The sequence below is a fragment of the Miniopterus natalensis genome, chromosome 2, assembly GCF_054644295.1.
Source record: "Miniopterus natalensis isolate mMinNat1 chromosome 2, mMinNat1.hap1, whole genome shotgun sequence".
NCBI classification, from domain to species: domain Eukaryota; kingdom Metazoa; phylum Chordata; class Mammalia; order Chiroptera; family Miniopteridae; genus Miniopterus; species Miniopterus natalensis.
The window spans coordinates 119,596,694-119,613,710 of NC_142082.1; the positions used below are offsets into that span (position 1 = coordinate 119,596,694).

At 46.2% G+C, this 17,017-nt stretch overlaps 2 protein-coding genes across 2 annotated transcripts; both read right to left on the minus strand.

Moving 5' to 3' along the window:
* Positions 1-2,006: 2,006 nt before the first annotated feature.
* Positions 2,007-5,239, minus strand: MYF5 (myogenic factor 5). The gene is made up of 3 exons (XM_016199467.2): positions 4,675-5,239; positions 3,714-3,789; positions 2,007-3,298 (listed from the first exon to the last, which is right to left on the minus strand). The coding sequence occupies exons 1-3, from the start codon at positions 5,191-5,193 to the stop codon at positions 3,108-3,110; spliced, it is 786 nt and encodes a 261-aa protein (XP_016054953.2). The 5' UTR covers positions 5,194-5,239; the 3' UTR covers positions 2,007-3,107.
* Positions 5,240-13,018: 7,779 nt separating this feature from the next.
* MYF6 (myogenic factor 6) lies at positions 13,019-14,254 on the minus strand. The gene is made up of 3 exons (XM_087813870.1): positions 13,736-14,254; positions 13,349-13,439; positions 13,019-13,137 (listed from the first exon to the last, which is right to left on the minus strand). Exons 1-3 carry the CDS (start codon positions 14,252-14,254, stop codon positions 13,019-13,021), a joined length of 729 nt encoding a protein of 242 aa, XP_087669996.1.
* Between the last annotated feature and the right edge of the window lie 2,763 nt (positions 14,255-17,017).

Genomic DNA, 17,017 nt, shown 5'->3' on the forward strand with positions numbered 1-17,017 from the left:
AAATACCATTCTCAGATTAAGTATTTATAGAAATGGCATCTTAAAGAACTTATGGATCTAATACAGCCACTAATTTTATCTGACTTGCATCTTTCAAATGAGAAAAAATAGGAGCACTCAAGACACCTTGATTATAAGTAAAGCCACTTGCTTCCAAATAGTACTTCCCACTGTCCATAACCTCACTGGACAGTACCCCATGTAACCCAGTGAGCTTGCATTTCCCAGGCATGAGGAGAAAGGAGTCTCTTTTGTCTCATATTTCCTAAGAACCTCCTTCCCATCAGGTTTGCAAATAGTAAAGAGAGCATTTTCCTAATTGCCCCTAGAAAGTTGCCTGTTGGTTGCATTTTTCTATCAGCTGAAGTGAAGAGGCCTGATACAGGCTCAGTGGCAGCCCAATTGTTTAATTCGGGGATTTATAGATGGCAAAATTCTATCCTTTCATGAATCTTTTGCCAGTATCACTCCTTTTCCCCCTACTTTCTTGGAGGAGAAAAGACTTTTCTGGGTCTGGACTACTGGAGAACCAATTTTTGAAGGGCCCCTGTCTAAACAGTGTGTAAGACTGCTCGTGACGTGCTGTGTGCTGAGCTTCTTTGTGAGGAGACAGCAGCCTTCAATGTCACGACACTGAAGATGAGGTTAATTGAGCGACCTGGCCTGGAGAGCATTGTCTTTAATGATACATTGCTCACCACCTTCACTAAATCCACACCACTGGAAAACTCTAACTAAATATTCTGAGCCATGATAATATTCACTGAGATGCCAAACCCATCTGCCAGTTATAAAAGTAACTGGGGTTTGGTGAGAAAGCAAGTTAATTTCTACTCACTTGAGTTAAAAATTACATAATATTCTGTGCTTACTTTTGTTAAACAGAACTGAGCATGGTAATGCGTTCTAAACCTGAACTTTAAAAAAAATACACCAGCAAATCTACAACCTCTCCATAGAAGTATAAAAAGAAGAAAATGTGCCCGGCCGGGCGTGGCTCAGCGGTTGAGCATCGACCTAAGATCCAGGAGATCGAAGTTGGATTCCCGGTCAGGGCACAGGCCCGGGTTGCGGGCTCGATCCCCAGTTTGGGGCATGCAGGAGGCAGCAGATCGATGACTCTCATCATTGATGTTTCTCTCTCTCTCCCTCTCCTTCCTCTCTCTGAAATCAATAAAGATATATTTTAAAAAATAATAACTAAAAAATTAGCAAATGTGCCTAGCACAGTGTCTAAAAAATGTGACTAAATCAAACTTATGTTGAAGCTATATATAAATCTCCATCGTGTTCTAGTAAATTCTCCTCACTTCAAATCCTTGCACTCCCAAATCATGGACAGAGAAAGACCTACCTGTGTGCTAAACGGCAGCATCCCACACCCAGCACGATGCTATCAGAGTGACAGAGGCAACGCTATTTTTTGAACTCAGCTCTTCTCCTCTCCCTGCCCCCCTTTATGGAAAAATTTCTATTCTTTTAAGGCTTATAACTGGACAAGCAGAAGACAAAAAGTCACATCAAAAAGAAGGGAAAATGTTTCTGAGAACAATATTATTGCCAAGCTGTAGCAGAGTCTGGTCGCTTTGCTTGATTAACATATGTAGCTACAAACCCTTAGCAATTTTAAACTAATGTACAAATTAGAAGATGAAACACATTTATTTGTATGTGCTCTCTGGGAACAGTTACTTTAGATGCTTCAAGGATATTGCCTTTTTCTCTCTCTCAATGGTAACCTTGCGAGAATTGTCCCAATGATCATCTCAACCTAATTTTCCACATAACCTTTCTACTTTTTCATCTCAGGTGAACAATAAAAGATGCATGCCCATCTCTCTCTCTCTCTCACACACACATGCGTACACACACTATGATTAATAAAATCAAAAAGGCTGTGAAAAAAGGGAAGCCAATCACAGTCTACTTCACTTTACTATAGTTTGTGTATGTTTTCTTATTCCAGTACTTTAACAATACAAAAAAAAAAAAAAAAATCAGCTCAATATCTTTAAATAGTTTATTGACAACATTAATACATTAATATATCAATATATTTTCAGGCAAGTAGATAAAGTAAATATGACTTAAGCCATGATTTCTAATGTACTGTAGGTATTAAAATAATGTAATGTTGTACAGTCTTTTTTGTTTAAACATATGCTGTTGTCCTGAATAATTTCTATCTTCCTCTACACACACAACCTGACATTATATAGTACTGCACTTAAAGGAAAAATTTTATTTAGCAGGCTCCTTTGAAATATGATTAAAATGAAAACATGTTGGGGTTTTTTTTCTTCATTTGTGACATCAACAGGACCTAAACTGAGTCCATGAGATGGCAAATATTCAGATTTATCCACTAAGCCTACTGTTTTGTTATTATCAGCCCTACATTAAAGATTTTATGTCAATGACTGCTAATTCTATTAGGGGTATTCTTTCAAAACATCATGAACCAAAATATTTTTTCATTTAAAACAATTTTATTTATGGTGGAGTTTTCAAAACGTCTTATATCTTGAAATTATCCACAAAGTACTATTTAGTGCTTACATTAAAAAGATGTATTTCTTATTAGAAATGATAAAAAATATATACCATTAAGCAGTATTGTTATATTTTTATTTAATACAATATAACCAAAGGATTAAAGAGAGAGAAAAAGTTAAATATATTTAAAATTTCCTGTAACTGTTTTCCGGCTGTTCTAATGTTTTGAAGAAAAAATAAAGATCAAAACACCACAGATAATATTTTGATAAGCGATATTTATAAAAAACATAAGTTAAACATTGCAACAAGCTACCGTCAATGAATTGTCCCCATCAGAAATAATAATATTGGAACTAAGTATCTAAAGCAAAGACTAAGGGGAAAAAGAAGGGTAAGGGGAGAGGGAGGAGAAAAGAAATAAGTATTAATGGCAAAGGTCACGTTTTAGTTAAATACATTTTCTTATAAAGCGGCAAGATAGTATGTACAAATTTACAACTGAAAGGAAATCTGTATATACAAGTCGACTTGCGTTTGAACTCCTTGGGCATCCTTCCTCCTGTGTGACAGGCCCTCCTGGCAGAACTGATCAAAACTAGATTTTTAGTTCATAGCACATGATAGATTAGCCTTGAACTAGAGGCTCCTGGAGTTGCAGGCTGTGAGTCGGTGCTGGCCACTGGCGAGAGCGAGGCCGGGTCCTGCAGCGGCAATCCAGGCTGCTCTGAGTTGGTGATCCGGTCCACTATGCTGGACAGGCAATCCAGGCTGGATAAGCAGCTTTTATCTGCGGCATATACTAAGGATACAAAGAGAAAATCATTTTTTTAAATGCCAAATATATAGGCTTGCTTATGTGGTTGCCCTTTAAACTGTAGGTCAGCTCCTTTGACACCCAGGGGTCGGGGGTCACAGAAAGCCTGAGGTAGAAATCTTCAACAAATATGTCGCAACTTATTGGCCGCGAATGTAGGGAGTGAAACATGCTTTTAGTACCACTGCAAGCAAAAGGGCAGGTGTGTGTATGTTTTAGGTGGATTTCTATTTTTTTAAAAAAAGTGTGTGTTTGTGTATTATGCTCTGCAAAAAAATCCACGTAAAAACCATTATTTTATTCCTTCCCCCGATGCTACGGGAAGAGATGGACTGCTTTGACAGGCTGAATGGTGAAGCTGAACTGGTCTTTAAACTCCTCTGAAGTCGTCAGTTCTTACCATTTGGTACATCAGGACAGTAGATGCTGTCAAAACTGCTGCTCTTCCTGGACCAGACCGGGCTGTTACATTCAGGCTGCAATATTAAGACACAAAAGAAGAAGCTTGTTTTTTGGGCCTTGGCAAAAGATTCTCTGCTCTAGAGTGAGGCAGTGCTTTCCCACTGGCTCCCTGAACTGACCACTGTCAATCACCGTCATTGCCTTGATTTAGGAAGGGTTAGTCCTACCAAACTGCAAGGGCACTGAGGTCAATCTGTGTGCTTGGAGGAGAGGAAAGCGGCAGCAAAGGGAAGCGGGGGGTGGAATTCAGCAGCAATGTGCGTTGGGTTAACCATGCAAAATGGATTGGCGTAGAAGGAAGCCACACTAATTCAGGGAGAGAGCACTTTCCCAGGGCAAAAACACATTAAAACCTGGCAGCGCTGCAGCAGACGCCCTCTGTAAGGAATGCAACATCTCCTTCCAGCCAGGCCTCAGCAGAGACGGGACTGAGGCCCCATACATTTCTTTCCATGTCCCCCTTAAGTTATAAACTGTGGGAACCTGAAAGAGTTGTCTTTAGATGTTAGTGTACGGCAGGGCCCACCGGCCGTCGATTCTGGAAATCAACGGAGCGATGGAGAAACCTGTGATTGACCGTTCACAGCCGCCTACCTCACATGACAGCTCTCCCCTGCACTGTACACCTAGAGCCTGGTAGGAAGTCAGACTAAAGTCCTGGTCAACCGCGACCTGTTTCCTGGCATCCTTCCAAGTGTGGCACCTCTGTCCCCTTACAGCAACTGCCTCCCCCCCCCCCCCCAACTACCCACAAAATCACCCTTGAATACTTAGTTGCCACACCCGGTTTAAATGATATACAAGGATGTGCTCGCTTTGGAGCACATATGCTAAATGATATACAAGGGGTTTTGGAAAGGATGGGGGGGGCCTGGGTAGGTCCCAGGGCCGCCTCCTACCATGCCGTCGGAGCAGCTGGACGTGGGGCTGGTGGGCTCGGAGCAGCTCTGCCCGGGCACGCCGTAGAAGTTCTCCACCTGCTCCCTCAGCAGCTCCTGCAGGCTCTCGATGTAGCGGATGGCGTTCCTGAGGATCTCCACCTTGGGCAGCCTCTGGTTGGGGTTGGTGGTGGTGCACCGCTTGAGCGTCTCGAAGGCCTGGTTGACCTTCTTCAGGCGCCTCCGCTCGCGCATGGTGGCCGCCTTCCGCCTGTCCATGGTGGTGGACTTTCTCTTGCACGCTTTGCAGGCCCACATGAGGCAGTGGCCGGCCTGGTGGTGGCCCGTCGGCGCTCGCACGTGCTCCTCCTCGTCGGAGCCTTGCAGCTCTGCTTTGTGCGCCCCAAAGGCGGCCATTCGAGGCTCAAACTCGTCCCCGAACTCGCCCTCAGGGGACGGGATGCAGGAGCCGTCGTAGAAATACTCAGAAGGCGAGAACTGGCAGCCGTCCATCGTGTCCATCCTGTCCATCCTGTCCATCCCCTGCGCCGAGGCAGGCGGTGCACCTGGGCAGCAGCGAGAGGGGTGCGCAGGGGAGGATCCGGGCCCCGCGCGGCTGCGGGTCGGCAGCCCCCGGCGCGGCTCCCGGTCGGGCTCTTTGGCAATTAGCAGGGGCAGGCGCCTGGCGGCCCGGGTCGGCCTCGCCGGGGTTAGGGCTCTTTATATATTCTTGGGGGAGGGAGGCCGGCCCCAGTGGCCCAGCACCATTAGCATATCCCACCGCAACCCCCGCGGGGGCCGTCTGGGCAAACCTCCGCCTTCCCTCTAGAGACAATTTGCTGTTTACTGCCCCTTTGGACGGTAATGGTTTTACTGCGTTTCTGCCCAGGCGGGGGGATGGTTCCCCAACCCGCTCGCTTACACTCTCCAGATTCCCTTAAAGAGAGTCACAGGCAAAAGAAACGAAGGAAGCCCAACTTTTTTTTTTTTTTTTTTTTTTTGGCCAATGATCACACAATTTTAAAAAAGTAATTGATGAACAGAACTCACCAAACGCGCACCTGCCTTCCCAGTCCAGGCAGGGAGGAATGGCCTTATTATTATTATTTTTAATGTTTTTTTCTCTATTTCATGAACTTTAGTTATCTCAGGGCTTTTCATTTTTATTTGTATTTCTTTTGTCAGGGGACAGGAATGTAGCGGTTGCTAAAAACTTGGAGTGACACTTGCAGTCGTGGAGCGAATCTAGGTTGTTTACAAAGTCTGTTTTGTTCTGATCAGACCGTCAGTTTGGGAGACCTGTGTCCCTGGGGGGAGGCGGGGGTCGGAGCTCTCTCTGCGCGTCTATTGACCTGAAAGGAGGCGGGTGGAGGGCAGGTGATGGGGACAGGCCTCCTGTCCCGTCCCCTTCCGCACGCGCGCGCCCCGCGCCGCCCGCCCCGCGCCAGGCCCCGGCTCTCCCGCGCGCCCCGCGTCCGCGCAGCCTGGTCCGCGGGCTGGGCGTTGGAAGAGACGCGGTCTCCGGCGGCGAGCTCCCTTTGTAGGGGCGCGTCTCCTTCCCCCGTCTCTCTCTGCTCCGCCCTGTCATTGCCACAGACTAAACAGCCAGGCTGGGCTTCGGGGTCGCTGATTTTCTGCTTTCAGGCAAACGAACACCGTTACAGATGCGTCCCAGCTGCCGGCGGCGACCCTCCTCGGCTCGGGTACGGTTTCCAGCTCAGACCCTGAGGAGCTTCGCACACGCCCGCGACAAAAGCCTTCCAGAAAAGCAACCCAAGCTGGGTCTTTGAAACCTCGGTGGGTAGAAGAGGAGAGGGGAGGGCTGTCATTTAAGCAGGAGTGACTCTTTTAATCAGCTTTTCCCAATCTTCCTCTGCTCTGAACGCACGCCTAGATCGCTTGGGGCTGGAAAACAGTTGGGAAAAACAGTTACAGTTTACACAAACATACTTAACTAGTCTGGGGTTTGGGACCAGAGCTTTCGGGCCCTTTTAAAACTTGAGGGATTGTTTTCACCTCCAGCGACAGTAAGTGTTGTGGCTCCAAAGTTACTCGCGAAAGGGGTGTTGCTTTCCTTTCTGTTACTTTTCCATAAAATTATTTTCCTAAAGCAACGCTGACTGGCTGATGCCACGTCTACAGTGGCCAGAGAAGTGCTGACTTTTCAGGGTGAGATTTGCTCCGCAAAGTGAAGGCCGAGAAAACCAGGGGTGGGAGCGTGTCCCTCACCCAGGCTCGCTGGCTGCAGGGTGCTGGTCGCAGGCCCCTCTCCCGCGTTTTGCCGTCCCCAAGGACACCACTCCCGCCACCCTTTGAAAATCCTGCTCCCTTTCACACCAATGGGCCGCTTAATTGCCTGGCCGGTGGGAAATCCATCTGCACCTTATTTAGGACTATTAACAAGTGGATGCCTTTGAAATGAATAGGTACCCAGGGCTGCACCAGAAAAAAGAGTCAAGTTCCTAAAGGACTCAGGCAGGACGAAGGCTGTATCCAGGCGGGTGAAAACATTCGAATTGCTGCCTCTGAAACACTACAGTGGGGAGACATTCTCACCCGGGAATTCGCAGCCAGATCCCACAGACTAGCTCTTTTCTTTGGCCGTGGAGCGCGGATGTTAGCACACTGGCCGGCCTCAGCTAAGCAGAGTTATGTGCAGATTTATGATTTGGGTACAAATAAACTTGCTCCTTGAAGTCTACGTGGAAGATAGACATTCGACTCCTGCAAGCCTTTCAGCTGATTCCTTTCCACCGGGCACCTCCTGTGCTTTGCACCCAACCCCTCAGTGCGGGGATATTTGTAGCAAACAATTATTAAGACCCTTTCTATTTGCCAAGCATGTTCTCAGCCCTTCCCATGCGTTTATTCATTTACCCCTTTCAGCGATACTATGAACCATTTATTACTAGATTCACTTTTTAAAGAGGGTAACCACAGTTCAACGGGGAGGTGGCAATTTGCCACAGGCCGCACAGTACTGGAAACCAGGCGTCCCTGTGCCTGCCTGGCGCCCCTGAAGGTGAACCGTGCTTGCTCTTTCCCTCCCAGGTCGGGCCCAGCGCGCCTGCTTTGCGCTGCGGAGCAGAAACTCGCCAAAGCTGGGCCCGGGGCGCCTTTCCCTGCGCGCCGCGCCCTGGGCAGGCGCTGTGGCTCAGGGCGCTCTGTCACAAACGGCAGTTCTCAAAGGTTAGTGCTGTCGTTGGTAAGGTAACCTCAGGACAAGTTTACCAGAGTGCCGCGGGCCAGTGGAACTGAAGAAGCCAAGAAAACACGAGCGCCCGGCGGCTTAATGGGACTTGCTGGGGGGAGACAGGGTCTGGGGTTGAGGACCCTTGGGACTCAAGTGCTGAAAATAGGATCTCAGAGCACCAAGTCGAAAAACAAGACAAAACTTTTAAGCCCCCGTCAGGGGCCAGAGGAGAAAGATAAAAACAACACCACAGGAGGCAGTATATTCAAAAGAAGCCAGCGCCTCAAAGATGCCTAGGGTCCCCCAATTTAGGAGAGGTTCCGCTGCTCTTTTCTTAGGGGAGAAAGGGTGAGAGAAAAATGGGAAATTGGGTGAGTGACTCAGAGAAAACAATTTTTTTTCTGAGTGGGGAAGTTGAACAGAGAAGTATGAAAAAAGTTAATAATCACTTAAAAAATATCTGCTGGTTTTTCGGATACTCTCTTTTACTCAAAATCAGACTAGATTCTGGCTTTTGTTCCTCATAGAAAAGAAAAAAACTGTAAACTGTTTTCCACGATTTCTCCAGAGAAGCAGACTTCTCACATGCAGGGAGAACTTTCACGTGTTTAATATGTAAACAGGTTGTTAGAAATGATATGCCAACGCTACCAGGAAAGCCTCAGAACAGGCAGGCGAGGGGAAGGAAACCAGGCCACAGCTTGGTATTACACGTGAATGTCTACCAAGGTTCTGGTGAAGTAGAAAGGTAATTTAATTTTTTATTTTACATTCTTAATAAAAATAAATAGAGGTTTAATTTTCTTACAAGTTAGACTTATAAGCAGGTTTTAATTGCATAGACCTGTAAGTAATCATAAACCTTTTTTTTTTTTTTTTAAGAGAACTTATTTTAGTTTAAGCATTATGGTAACAATCCTAGTGTTGATGGACAGACCACACCAGCAAAATGATGCTAGAGCTCCCTTTACTAGTATAATTTGCCCACCTTAGGAAATCTGCATGCCTCTCTTAGCTGGAGAAGCAAATATACATGGAAAGCTAAGTCTATTTCAATTCACTTCTTCCTCTACCTGAGACCCTTACCAACTCTTGGACAAAAGGAGTTGTTCTGGAGATTTTTGCTTTTATATACGACTTCACAATGTGCTAAACAATTTCAAACTCTTATTAGCTCTGAGAACTAGGAACACCTAAGTAAACACATTAGTACCTGCCAAAGCTGCTGGAAAAATTTGTGGAGAAGACAGCTGAGGAAGACATTGGCCTCTGCTTGAATTCGAAGACTCCCAGGAGAGATCAAAGGCCTAAGTAAGGACTTTTAGCAGCCTTGAGAGTAGCTAAAGTAGCCAGTTCTTGCAACATTATCTTTGTTCCAACAACATGGCAGAGCCATTCCATCTCATAGGCTGACTCTGAACGAGGTTTACAAAATTGCTTTTTTCAGAATAAAACCTCTAGGATCAAGGGTCATCTTTTGTAACACTTCTTTTGAATTTAAGGGAGTCACTGGAGGGGTCTATTGGAGAAATGTCTCCATGGCTTGGCTCTCCAAGGAAAAATGATGTTATTGCTAGTTTACTAATGTGTTAAATTAGGAAATGATATATTCAAAGTTTAAGTTAAAATATTTTTTAAACTTTTTTTAGATATGATTTTCTGGGAGGAGGATTTTGAGATGAATAAATGGGATAAAAAATATTACTTAGAGGAAACTCAAATAAGTACATTGTAACTGTAAGTCAAAAATGTCTTAAGGCTAAAAGTTACTTTAGCAACCCAAGACTTCTCTGGCAGTGTCAAGAGTGGTTGGGAGCACTGAATTTCAGCACTACACTCCCATTCCCCAAACGTGTGAAAGAGTCCAAAAATAAAGATATTAGACATAAGTGGATTTCCATTACCTTCAGGCTTGGAACTCAGTGATTCAGGTGTGATGATTAAAGAAAGAGAAAGCTAACATTTCATGTTTAACAAATTATTTCTATAGTAATATAAAAAAGAAAATCACTCATTATTTTATACCTCATAACTTTATGCCTACCTCTGAGAAGAGGCTCAATTTAAATCCCAAATTACTTATTTTACCAAGTTATTACATCTGGATTTTCTGCTTCCATGGCCCCTGTTTGTTTTGGCTTTGGCCTTAGTAAAGATTGTCATCATTAATATCCAATAAAAACACATTAATTGCAAACACACCAAGGATTTCATTGGAAAGCCTAACATGTTAACTAGAGCAATAGAGGTCAAGTGAAGTCTTTGGGAAATATTTGCTCTATTTAATGAAGAGACTTCTATAGGCAAACTTATCCCAAACAATTTCTCAAGTTACTCAACTAGGAGAGATAGAGAGGATTTGGTTTACAAAGACCAAATCAAATCTATTAGCAAGTAAAGTCCATGAACTGATAAAAGCATCCTGCTACTGAGCAGTTTAAAACACAAATCTTATAAATATATGTGCAATCATAGATGAGTTCACTTGTTCAGTTACAATATTTGATTTCACTATGGCATGAATCTGATTTTTAAAAATATAGGGATGTGTATATACACACATTTCAGGGGAAAACCTTATTGATTCTCAGGAAAAAATCATAGATACCTAATGTGCATGATTGATGGTTATACATACCACCCAGATATATTCACACATGTTCTGAATGGGTCATTTGAAATGCCTTCCCACTTATTTTTAAAGTAAATTATTGCTCTAAGGTAGAATTTACTAGCTAATTGCTCTTGAGACAGAGTTTTTGAAAAATAATTGTCAAAGAGAGCCAAATTAGTCTACAGACAATAAATATTCCTTCTTATTTCCCAAGGCTTCATTTTTGGGGGTACATGGTGATTGGGAGAATAGGCTGGAAGCCTTTGATATTGCCTGGCTCCTGTCCCAAGGATTCCTTTTCTCGAAGTAGATGTGACAATAGTATTTCTCTTGCAGGTTGGTTGTAGGATTATATGAGTTAGTATGTAAAATGCTACAAATGACTCATTCATGTTGCTGCTGGTCTCATTGTTATGAATACTTTCCCTAGCCAGAGCCTACAAAGGCTGGATCTGACCTTTGGTAGAAGAAAAGCCTCCTGAAGGTCAACTTACATTCACTAGTGAAAAATAGAGCTGGCATTGAGTGTTTATTTAGTGCCCTCTTTGGCTAAGGAGTTTACATGGGTTAGCTCAACGAATCTTAACCCCAGGAGTTGAGCCCCAGTATTGTCCTCCCCATTATTTTATAAATGAAGAAATGGACGAAGAGAGGAGCAGTTACAGCCCAAGGCTACCCCGTAGCAGCCTGGATTCAGCCTAACTTGTCAGCGCCCACCCAAGCCCTTTGCATCCACTAACACACCCACCTGCTCTTCTCAAATCTTTGCTCGAGGGGTTACATGTCAATGTCAGCTTCCTCTGTGAAATTCTGTGCATTTAAAAAGTATCCTAGGAGAAATTAGATGCTCAGAAAACAAAGTATTTGACTACTAACTTCAGAGAGGCCTTTTGAGATGGAAAAAGGGCAACATACTGCCCCCTGCCTGAAGGGGGCGCTGCCTGTGGCGGTATCTGGAACTTCCACGCTGTGCAGCAGGAAGGTCCAGAACGGCCTGTGAGGGAGCAAGGTTGGGCTGGGAAATACTGAATTCGATTTGATTTTAACATTTCTGAGCTGAGGACTAGCTTGGGGGGGGGAGGGAAAGGAGAAGTGTGTGTGGGGGGGAGTTGAATGGAAGGTGCCGTCTACAGAAGGCGAGAGACCTAGCGATTCCAAAGGAAAGGCTCGTCCCTCCCTTCTGCTTTACTTCCCACTGCGATTCTTGGTGGTCGTTTCTTCCTGAGGTTACAGGATAAACAAACCTGGCACACGTTGTAAAATCCTCACCCTGAGGAGCTCCTGGGGCTGCGCGCCTCTCTGGGGCTTTGCTGCTTGGCCCAGCTAAGAGGTTTCATGTGTGTTGCTGCTGTCCTTTGCCCTCAACCATTTAACCCTTCCCTCTCTCCAAGCAACCCTTCCTCCAAAGAAACCCACCCCATCGCAACATATTGTCCCCTTCTTTTATCTTTCTATTTTTAAAAAAACTAACTCGGGCCCCAGGAGGCCCTGAGGGCATTGCAGTCTTCTAGCCGCCAGTCTAGTTCAAGGAACCTGGGGAGGGGCCCAGAGCCCTGGCTGGGCGGCCACTGAAGGCCCTGGGGACTCGGAGGAAGGCTGCTGCTTCGAGGGCCTGGCCTGGAGAAAGCCAAAGAGGGAAAGGAAGGTGGGCCAAGTTAGCTGAAGATCTTTTAGAAAAATAAACAAAGGTTTTTTTGTGTGGCAATTTCTTGCTACAATGAGATTTTGCTGAACTGAAAACTCAGTTGCTAACTTTGGGCAAGCAAATCTCACCCAGAGCTCCAGGTACAGGACAGTTACATCAGAAACAGAAAGTAATGCTGGCACAAGAGGACAATTTCCTTCTGGATGTTCCTCACTTACAGAAATGTGGACAGATTCGTTTAGACATAGAAAAACGACCCATTTCCTCCCCTTCACATAAGCCGTTAGGAGAACACCCAAATAAATGGGCTTGCTCGGGGTCTAAATTAAAACATGGCTCTCTTTATGGACACGTACCTCAAGCATATTTTTCCAGCTGACTCAAAATAGGACCAACTTTATTCATACAGAAACTCATTTTTTAATATTACAATACCAGGATCCTCTCACATTGTATATACAATATGTCTGTCACTTTACAATATATATTTCTTAGGTTTACATATAAAATGAAAGTACTAAGGTTATTTACAAAAATACATTCAATACCACTAACATTTAAATGCAACGTTCCCTCTTCGTTTTAGACAGGAATGAACTTCTTTGGATCATGGCACGAAAGAATCACCGTAATAAAAGGAAAATATATTACAAAACCAACCAAACAAAAACAGAGTCAGGCCGCTAGACCTAAGCCACTCGCTGTTCCAAAAAATCACAGCCCAGAGCCCAAAGGCTTTTGCATCTGAGCGCGCACAGCGGCTCCCCTGTGCCTGTCTCTTTTCTCTCTGACACCCCTGGGCCGGGGCTCCTCCGCACCAACGTAACGTGAGCTCATCCAGAGGATTCGGCGAAGGAGGCGGGGAGGGTGGGACCTTCCTGCGGCGGCGAGCGTCCCACACGGCGGCCCCCCACTACTTCTCCACCATCTCCTCCACGCAGGGGAGTTTGCGTTCCTCCGAGGAAATACTGTCCACGATGGAAGAGAGGCACCGAAGGCTGCTCGAGGCCGACGAATCAGCGCTCGCCCCGCCTGAGCGCAGAAAGCACAGCAACCTAGCGCGGGGGCCCGGGGCGCGCGGAGAGGCCGCGCCCCGCCCGGGCCTCGGCCCCGCGCAACGCAGCGCGCTTCCCTCGGGGCGCGCCCCCGCCCCGGCTCTGGGCCTCCAAGGCCCGCACCGAGCAAACAGCCCCCTCCCGGGGTGTTCCCTGGCGTAGCCCCGGCGCCCTTTCCTTTACTTTACCTTCCTTGGCAGTTCCCACGAGCCCCCTGGAATGATCCGAAACACTTGGCCACTGGGAGCTGCAGGTGCGCAGGAAATCCGCGCCCTCAAGCTGCGGGAAAACCAAGGCAGCAGATTAGGAAAGAAACATCGGTTCCGGGGGGTGGGGTGGGGGTGCCTTTGTTGGGGGTGTCTCTCCTGCTTCCTCGGAACAGGCCGGGGTGCGCGTTTCCTGCCTGTTGCAGGCACCCCGAGTCCACGGGTCACTGGGGGCTCATTGGAGAGGGAGCGGGAGGAGGGGCGGGCGAGGAAGGGGGACGGGAGCCGAGGCCAACCAGCTGGGTAGTAAAGCCCCAAGGAAAGCGGCGAATCGGCTCGGTGTTCCCGCCCGGCTGCACCTGGCCTTACATTCTCTTGCTTGGGTCTGTAGCTGAAGGGGTCCCCCCCCAGCTCCTGCATCTTCTCCTGCTGATCCAGCCTGTGCAGCAGGTCCTGCAGCCGCTCGATGTAGCTGATGGCGCTCCGCAGGATCTCCACCTTGGGCAGCCTCTGGTTGGGGTTGGCCACCGTCCGCCGCTTCAGGGCCTCGAAGGCCTCGTTGATTTTCTTTAGCCGCCGCCTCTCGCGCAGGGTGGCGGCTTTCCGTCGGTCGGTGGGGGCGGATTTTCTCTTGCAGGTCTTACAAGCCCAGATCAGGCACTGGCCGGGGCAGTGGGGAGGCTGGAGGCCTGGGGGCGCCAGGACGTGCTCCTCTCCGCTGCTGTCGCTCCCGGCTTCCGGGGGCATTTGGTCCTGGCAGGGGGACAGGGTACCATCACTCCCTGGATACAGAGGAGAGCCCTCTGCCACTTCTAATGGCTGCAGGGTCACATTTTCCCCGTCCAAGTAAAAGAAATAGGAGCCAGTTTCAAAAAGGTCCATCATCATGTTCTCCTCCTTGGCCTCTGACTCCGTCTGAACTGGGCGATGGGCTCAAAAACCCAGAGGAACCACCCAGATGGCATCTAATTAGTGCGGTGACATAAGTCACCCCAGCTTTATATATAGCAGCTCCTGAAACTCAATCCAACTTCTAGCTGTCATGGAGCATCAGTCTCCCAATGTGGTCACAGCCAGTGCTCTCCAGAACATCTAGTTTGAAGGAAAAGGGAGAAGCGTCACCCCCAGGAAGATGTGACAATCTATATGCAGAACAGGTGAAAACAAAACACACGGAGAGAATACCACAATCGAAACACAGAATGGAAGGTTTCCCTTTGGGACCGCTGAAACACTAACGGGCTAGCAGGACAACTTCAAAACAACTGGGGATTAGCACTGCCCCGTTCCCCTCCCTTGGGCTCATCTGAATTCTAAGTATAGACCCATGATGAAACATTTCAAAGGCAATAGCCATTGCTCCAAAATAGCCTGGTTCATATTTGCAGAATGGTTCAGTTCTTTTCTCGCCTGTCTGTCAAAAAGATGCTATTCCTGGTGATTAAAACCATTACAGTCCTTCAAAGGTTTTACATGACTTTCAGGCTGCGGCCTCAGTAGCAGCAGGTAAATCTCTTTCCTCTCTTTTAATAAAGCTATAAGATGAGTTGGGAGCTGAAGGGGGTGGCTGGAGGGTGCTCAGATTCCTTCCTTTGCTATCTTTTTTTTTTTTTTTTTTGGAAGTGTGGCAACCCAAATCTGAATTCTGTAGCCCTCCATGGTGGAACAGTCGTACCTATGAGGTAAGGGGTGGAACAGAGGATGTGAATGCAATACATGTGATAACTTCTGTTTAAAAATAGTTTTCAGTGGAAATGAGACTTACACGAAAGCAAGGTGCTGCTTCGGGACTCACTGTGGCCCCCACTCCAAGGTGCCTGTGGTGTGGCTCCTGTTCTACACACGGTGCTCGCAGCTTTGTCATTGGTGCGCTCGCCCTCCATCGACTCCAAGTCCGTCGTTTCATGGGATTCAGATGAGAAAGGTGGCAACTGAGGCACAAGCAAGGCGATAGAATTTTTAATGGCCACTTTCTTAGGGCCCAATACGCACAAGCGTGGTGGTTGGGAAGGCAGTGAATGTCAAGACGAAGGGCAGGGCCCTCGCGTCAAAGGGCTGCCTTGAAGCCCCAGCTTGTCCATTTCTGTTTCGCTGTGCACAGGCAGGCCCTGGGCCGCGGCTTCTTCCAGATACTAGCAGCTGCCTAGTACAGTTCCGGTGAAGATGTGATCAAACGATAGGCCTGTGAAGCGTATGGCCTGCATCAACTGCGTGCTGGACATTAGCATAGGGCTGTGTGAGGGCAATGACAGGAATAAAGCACCGCTCTTGCAGGGGCTTTTCTGTGTGTGTTTTTATTTTGTTTGTTTTGGTTTTCCCTCATTTGTTATCATATTATTTTCTTTCCTTTCTCTTTTTGTTTTCTTTTGTTTCTCTGTTTTCTTTCGTCTTTGTTTTTTTGTTTGTTTGTTTTTCCTCCTAGAGTTCTGGAAGGAACCACTCCACCTGTGAGTGGCCTTTGGAATGACATCAACTTTGGCTTTGGCCTTTGCAGTCAGCGTCCTTGAAAAACTAGATGGAAACCAAAGGTCCCTCTTATTCTACGCCCAGCAGTGGTAATTATAGGCCGTGTTCAATATGACTTGGTTTTGTAAGTGAATGGAGTGAAGACAGTGCCAGGAATCGATGGTCAGACAATGCAGGAACCAGCCACATTTTCCAGTCAAGTCGCTTATTCAAAAGGCAATTCTTCAGGCTCTTTATACTGAGCCCCAGGCTTGAGTTGTTAAGTTGACATGTGAGTCTGTTTTTATGTTGTTGTCCTGCAGCTGGATAATTCCTTATCGAGTCTGAGAGTCAATTTTGGGTGTTTGAAAAAGCAGGAAGCACAGGGAAGAATAAAAAGCCAATACCCCTTTTGTGATATTTTTTCCTATTTCCACCAGTCCCCTGGTTGCCGTAATGTCCGCAGTTAAGGCTGCGGATTGGAGGCTCCAAGAACACAAGCTATTTTCTAATATCCATTATGGAAAGTTACTCGGTGCTCTTAACCACACTCTATGCTGCATTTTATAATGTAAAGATAATTTGAAGAGTCATATTTCACCAATAAAGTTATGTAGCGTAATTGCAAAGGTTACTAAGATAATAATAACTGAAATTCATTTGTTCAACATTTTTGGGGTATCTGCTAAATGCCAGGTAGTGTTCTGGATGCTAAGGATAAAGGAGTGAAAAATGATCCCTTTTCTCATGGAGTTTGAATCTCGAAGGATGAGTGAAACTGACTAAGATATAAAAAAAAAGGGGGGTGGGTGGAAGGAGAAATAGCCCTGGAACTGGAGTATGGATGGCCTAGGTTTTAATCATTTGGGGTTTGTAAGGATTTAGTCAATCCTTACATCTCAGATTCTCAGCTTTTTAATCCATAAAGTTGATCCAGTGACAAAAGACATCATACTCTCGAAGGCAGTCATGAACAAGAAGTTTTTAAAAATGTGAAATCACTTCAAAAATGTTGCATACTCCATGAAAGTACTTTTTTTTTTTTTTCCTGAAATTAGGTATAGAGAAAAAATGAGATAGGAAAAACATTGCTCCGGAGGAATTTTGTTGCTTGGATAATAGGAATAACATTTAAGGTGGTACCATTCTCAGACTCACCACTGTTTTCAAGAGGTCTCGGAGAGATGCGAGAGCCTGCATGTCATG

Excerpts from the sequence above, each read along its gene's own strand:
- MYF6 (XM_087813870.1), bottom strand. The coding sequence starts at position 14,254 with ATGATGATGGACCTTTTTGAAACTGGCTCCTATTTCTTTTACTTGGAC. Across the intron at positions 13,440-13,735 it reads ACAGACCCAAGCAAGAGAAT|CTTGAGGGCGCGGATTTCCT; the intron begins GTAAGGCCAGGT and ends GTTTTCCCGCAG. Across the intron at positions 13,138-13,348 it reads CGTGGGAACTGCCAAGGAAG|GCGGGGCGAGCGCTGATTCG; the intron begins GTAAAGTAAAGG and ends TTCTGCGCTCAG.
- MYF5 (XM_016199467.2), bottom strand. The coding sequence starts at position 5,193 with ATGGACAGGATGGACAGGATGGACACGATGGACGGCTGCCAGTTCTCG. Across the intron at positions 3,790-4,674 it reads CCAGCTGCTCCGACGGCATG|CCTGAATGTAACAGCCCGGT; the intron begins GTAGGAGGCGGC and ends TTAATATTGCAG. Across the intron at positions 3,299-3,713 it reads CTGTCCTGATGTACCAAATG|TATATGCCGCAGATAAAAGC; the intron begins GTAAGAACTGAC and ends TTGTATCCTTAG.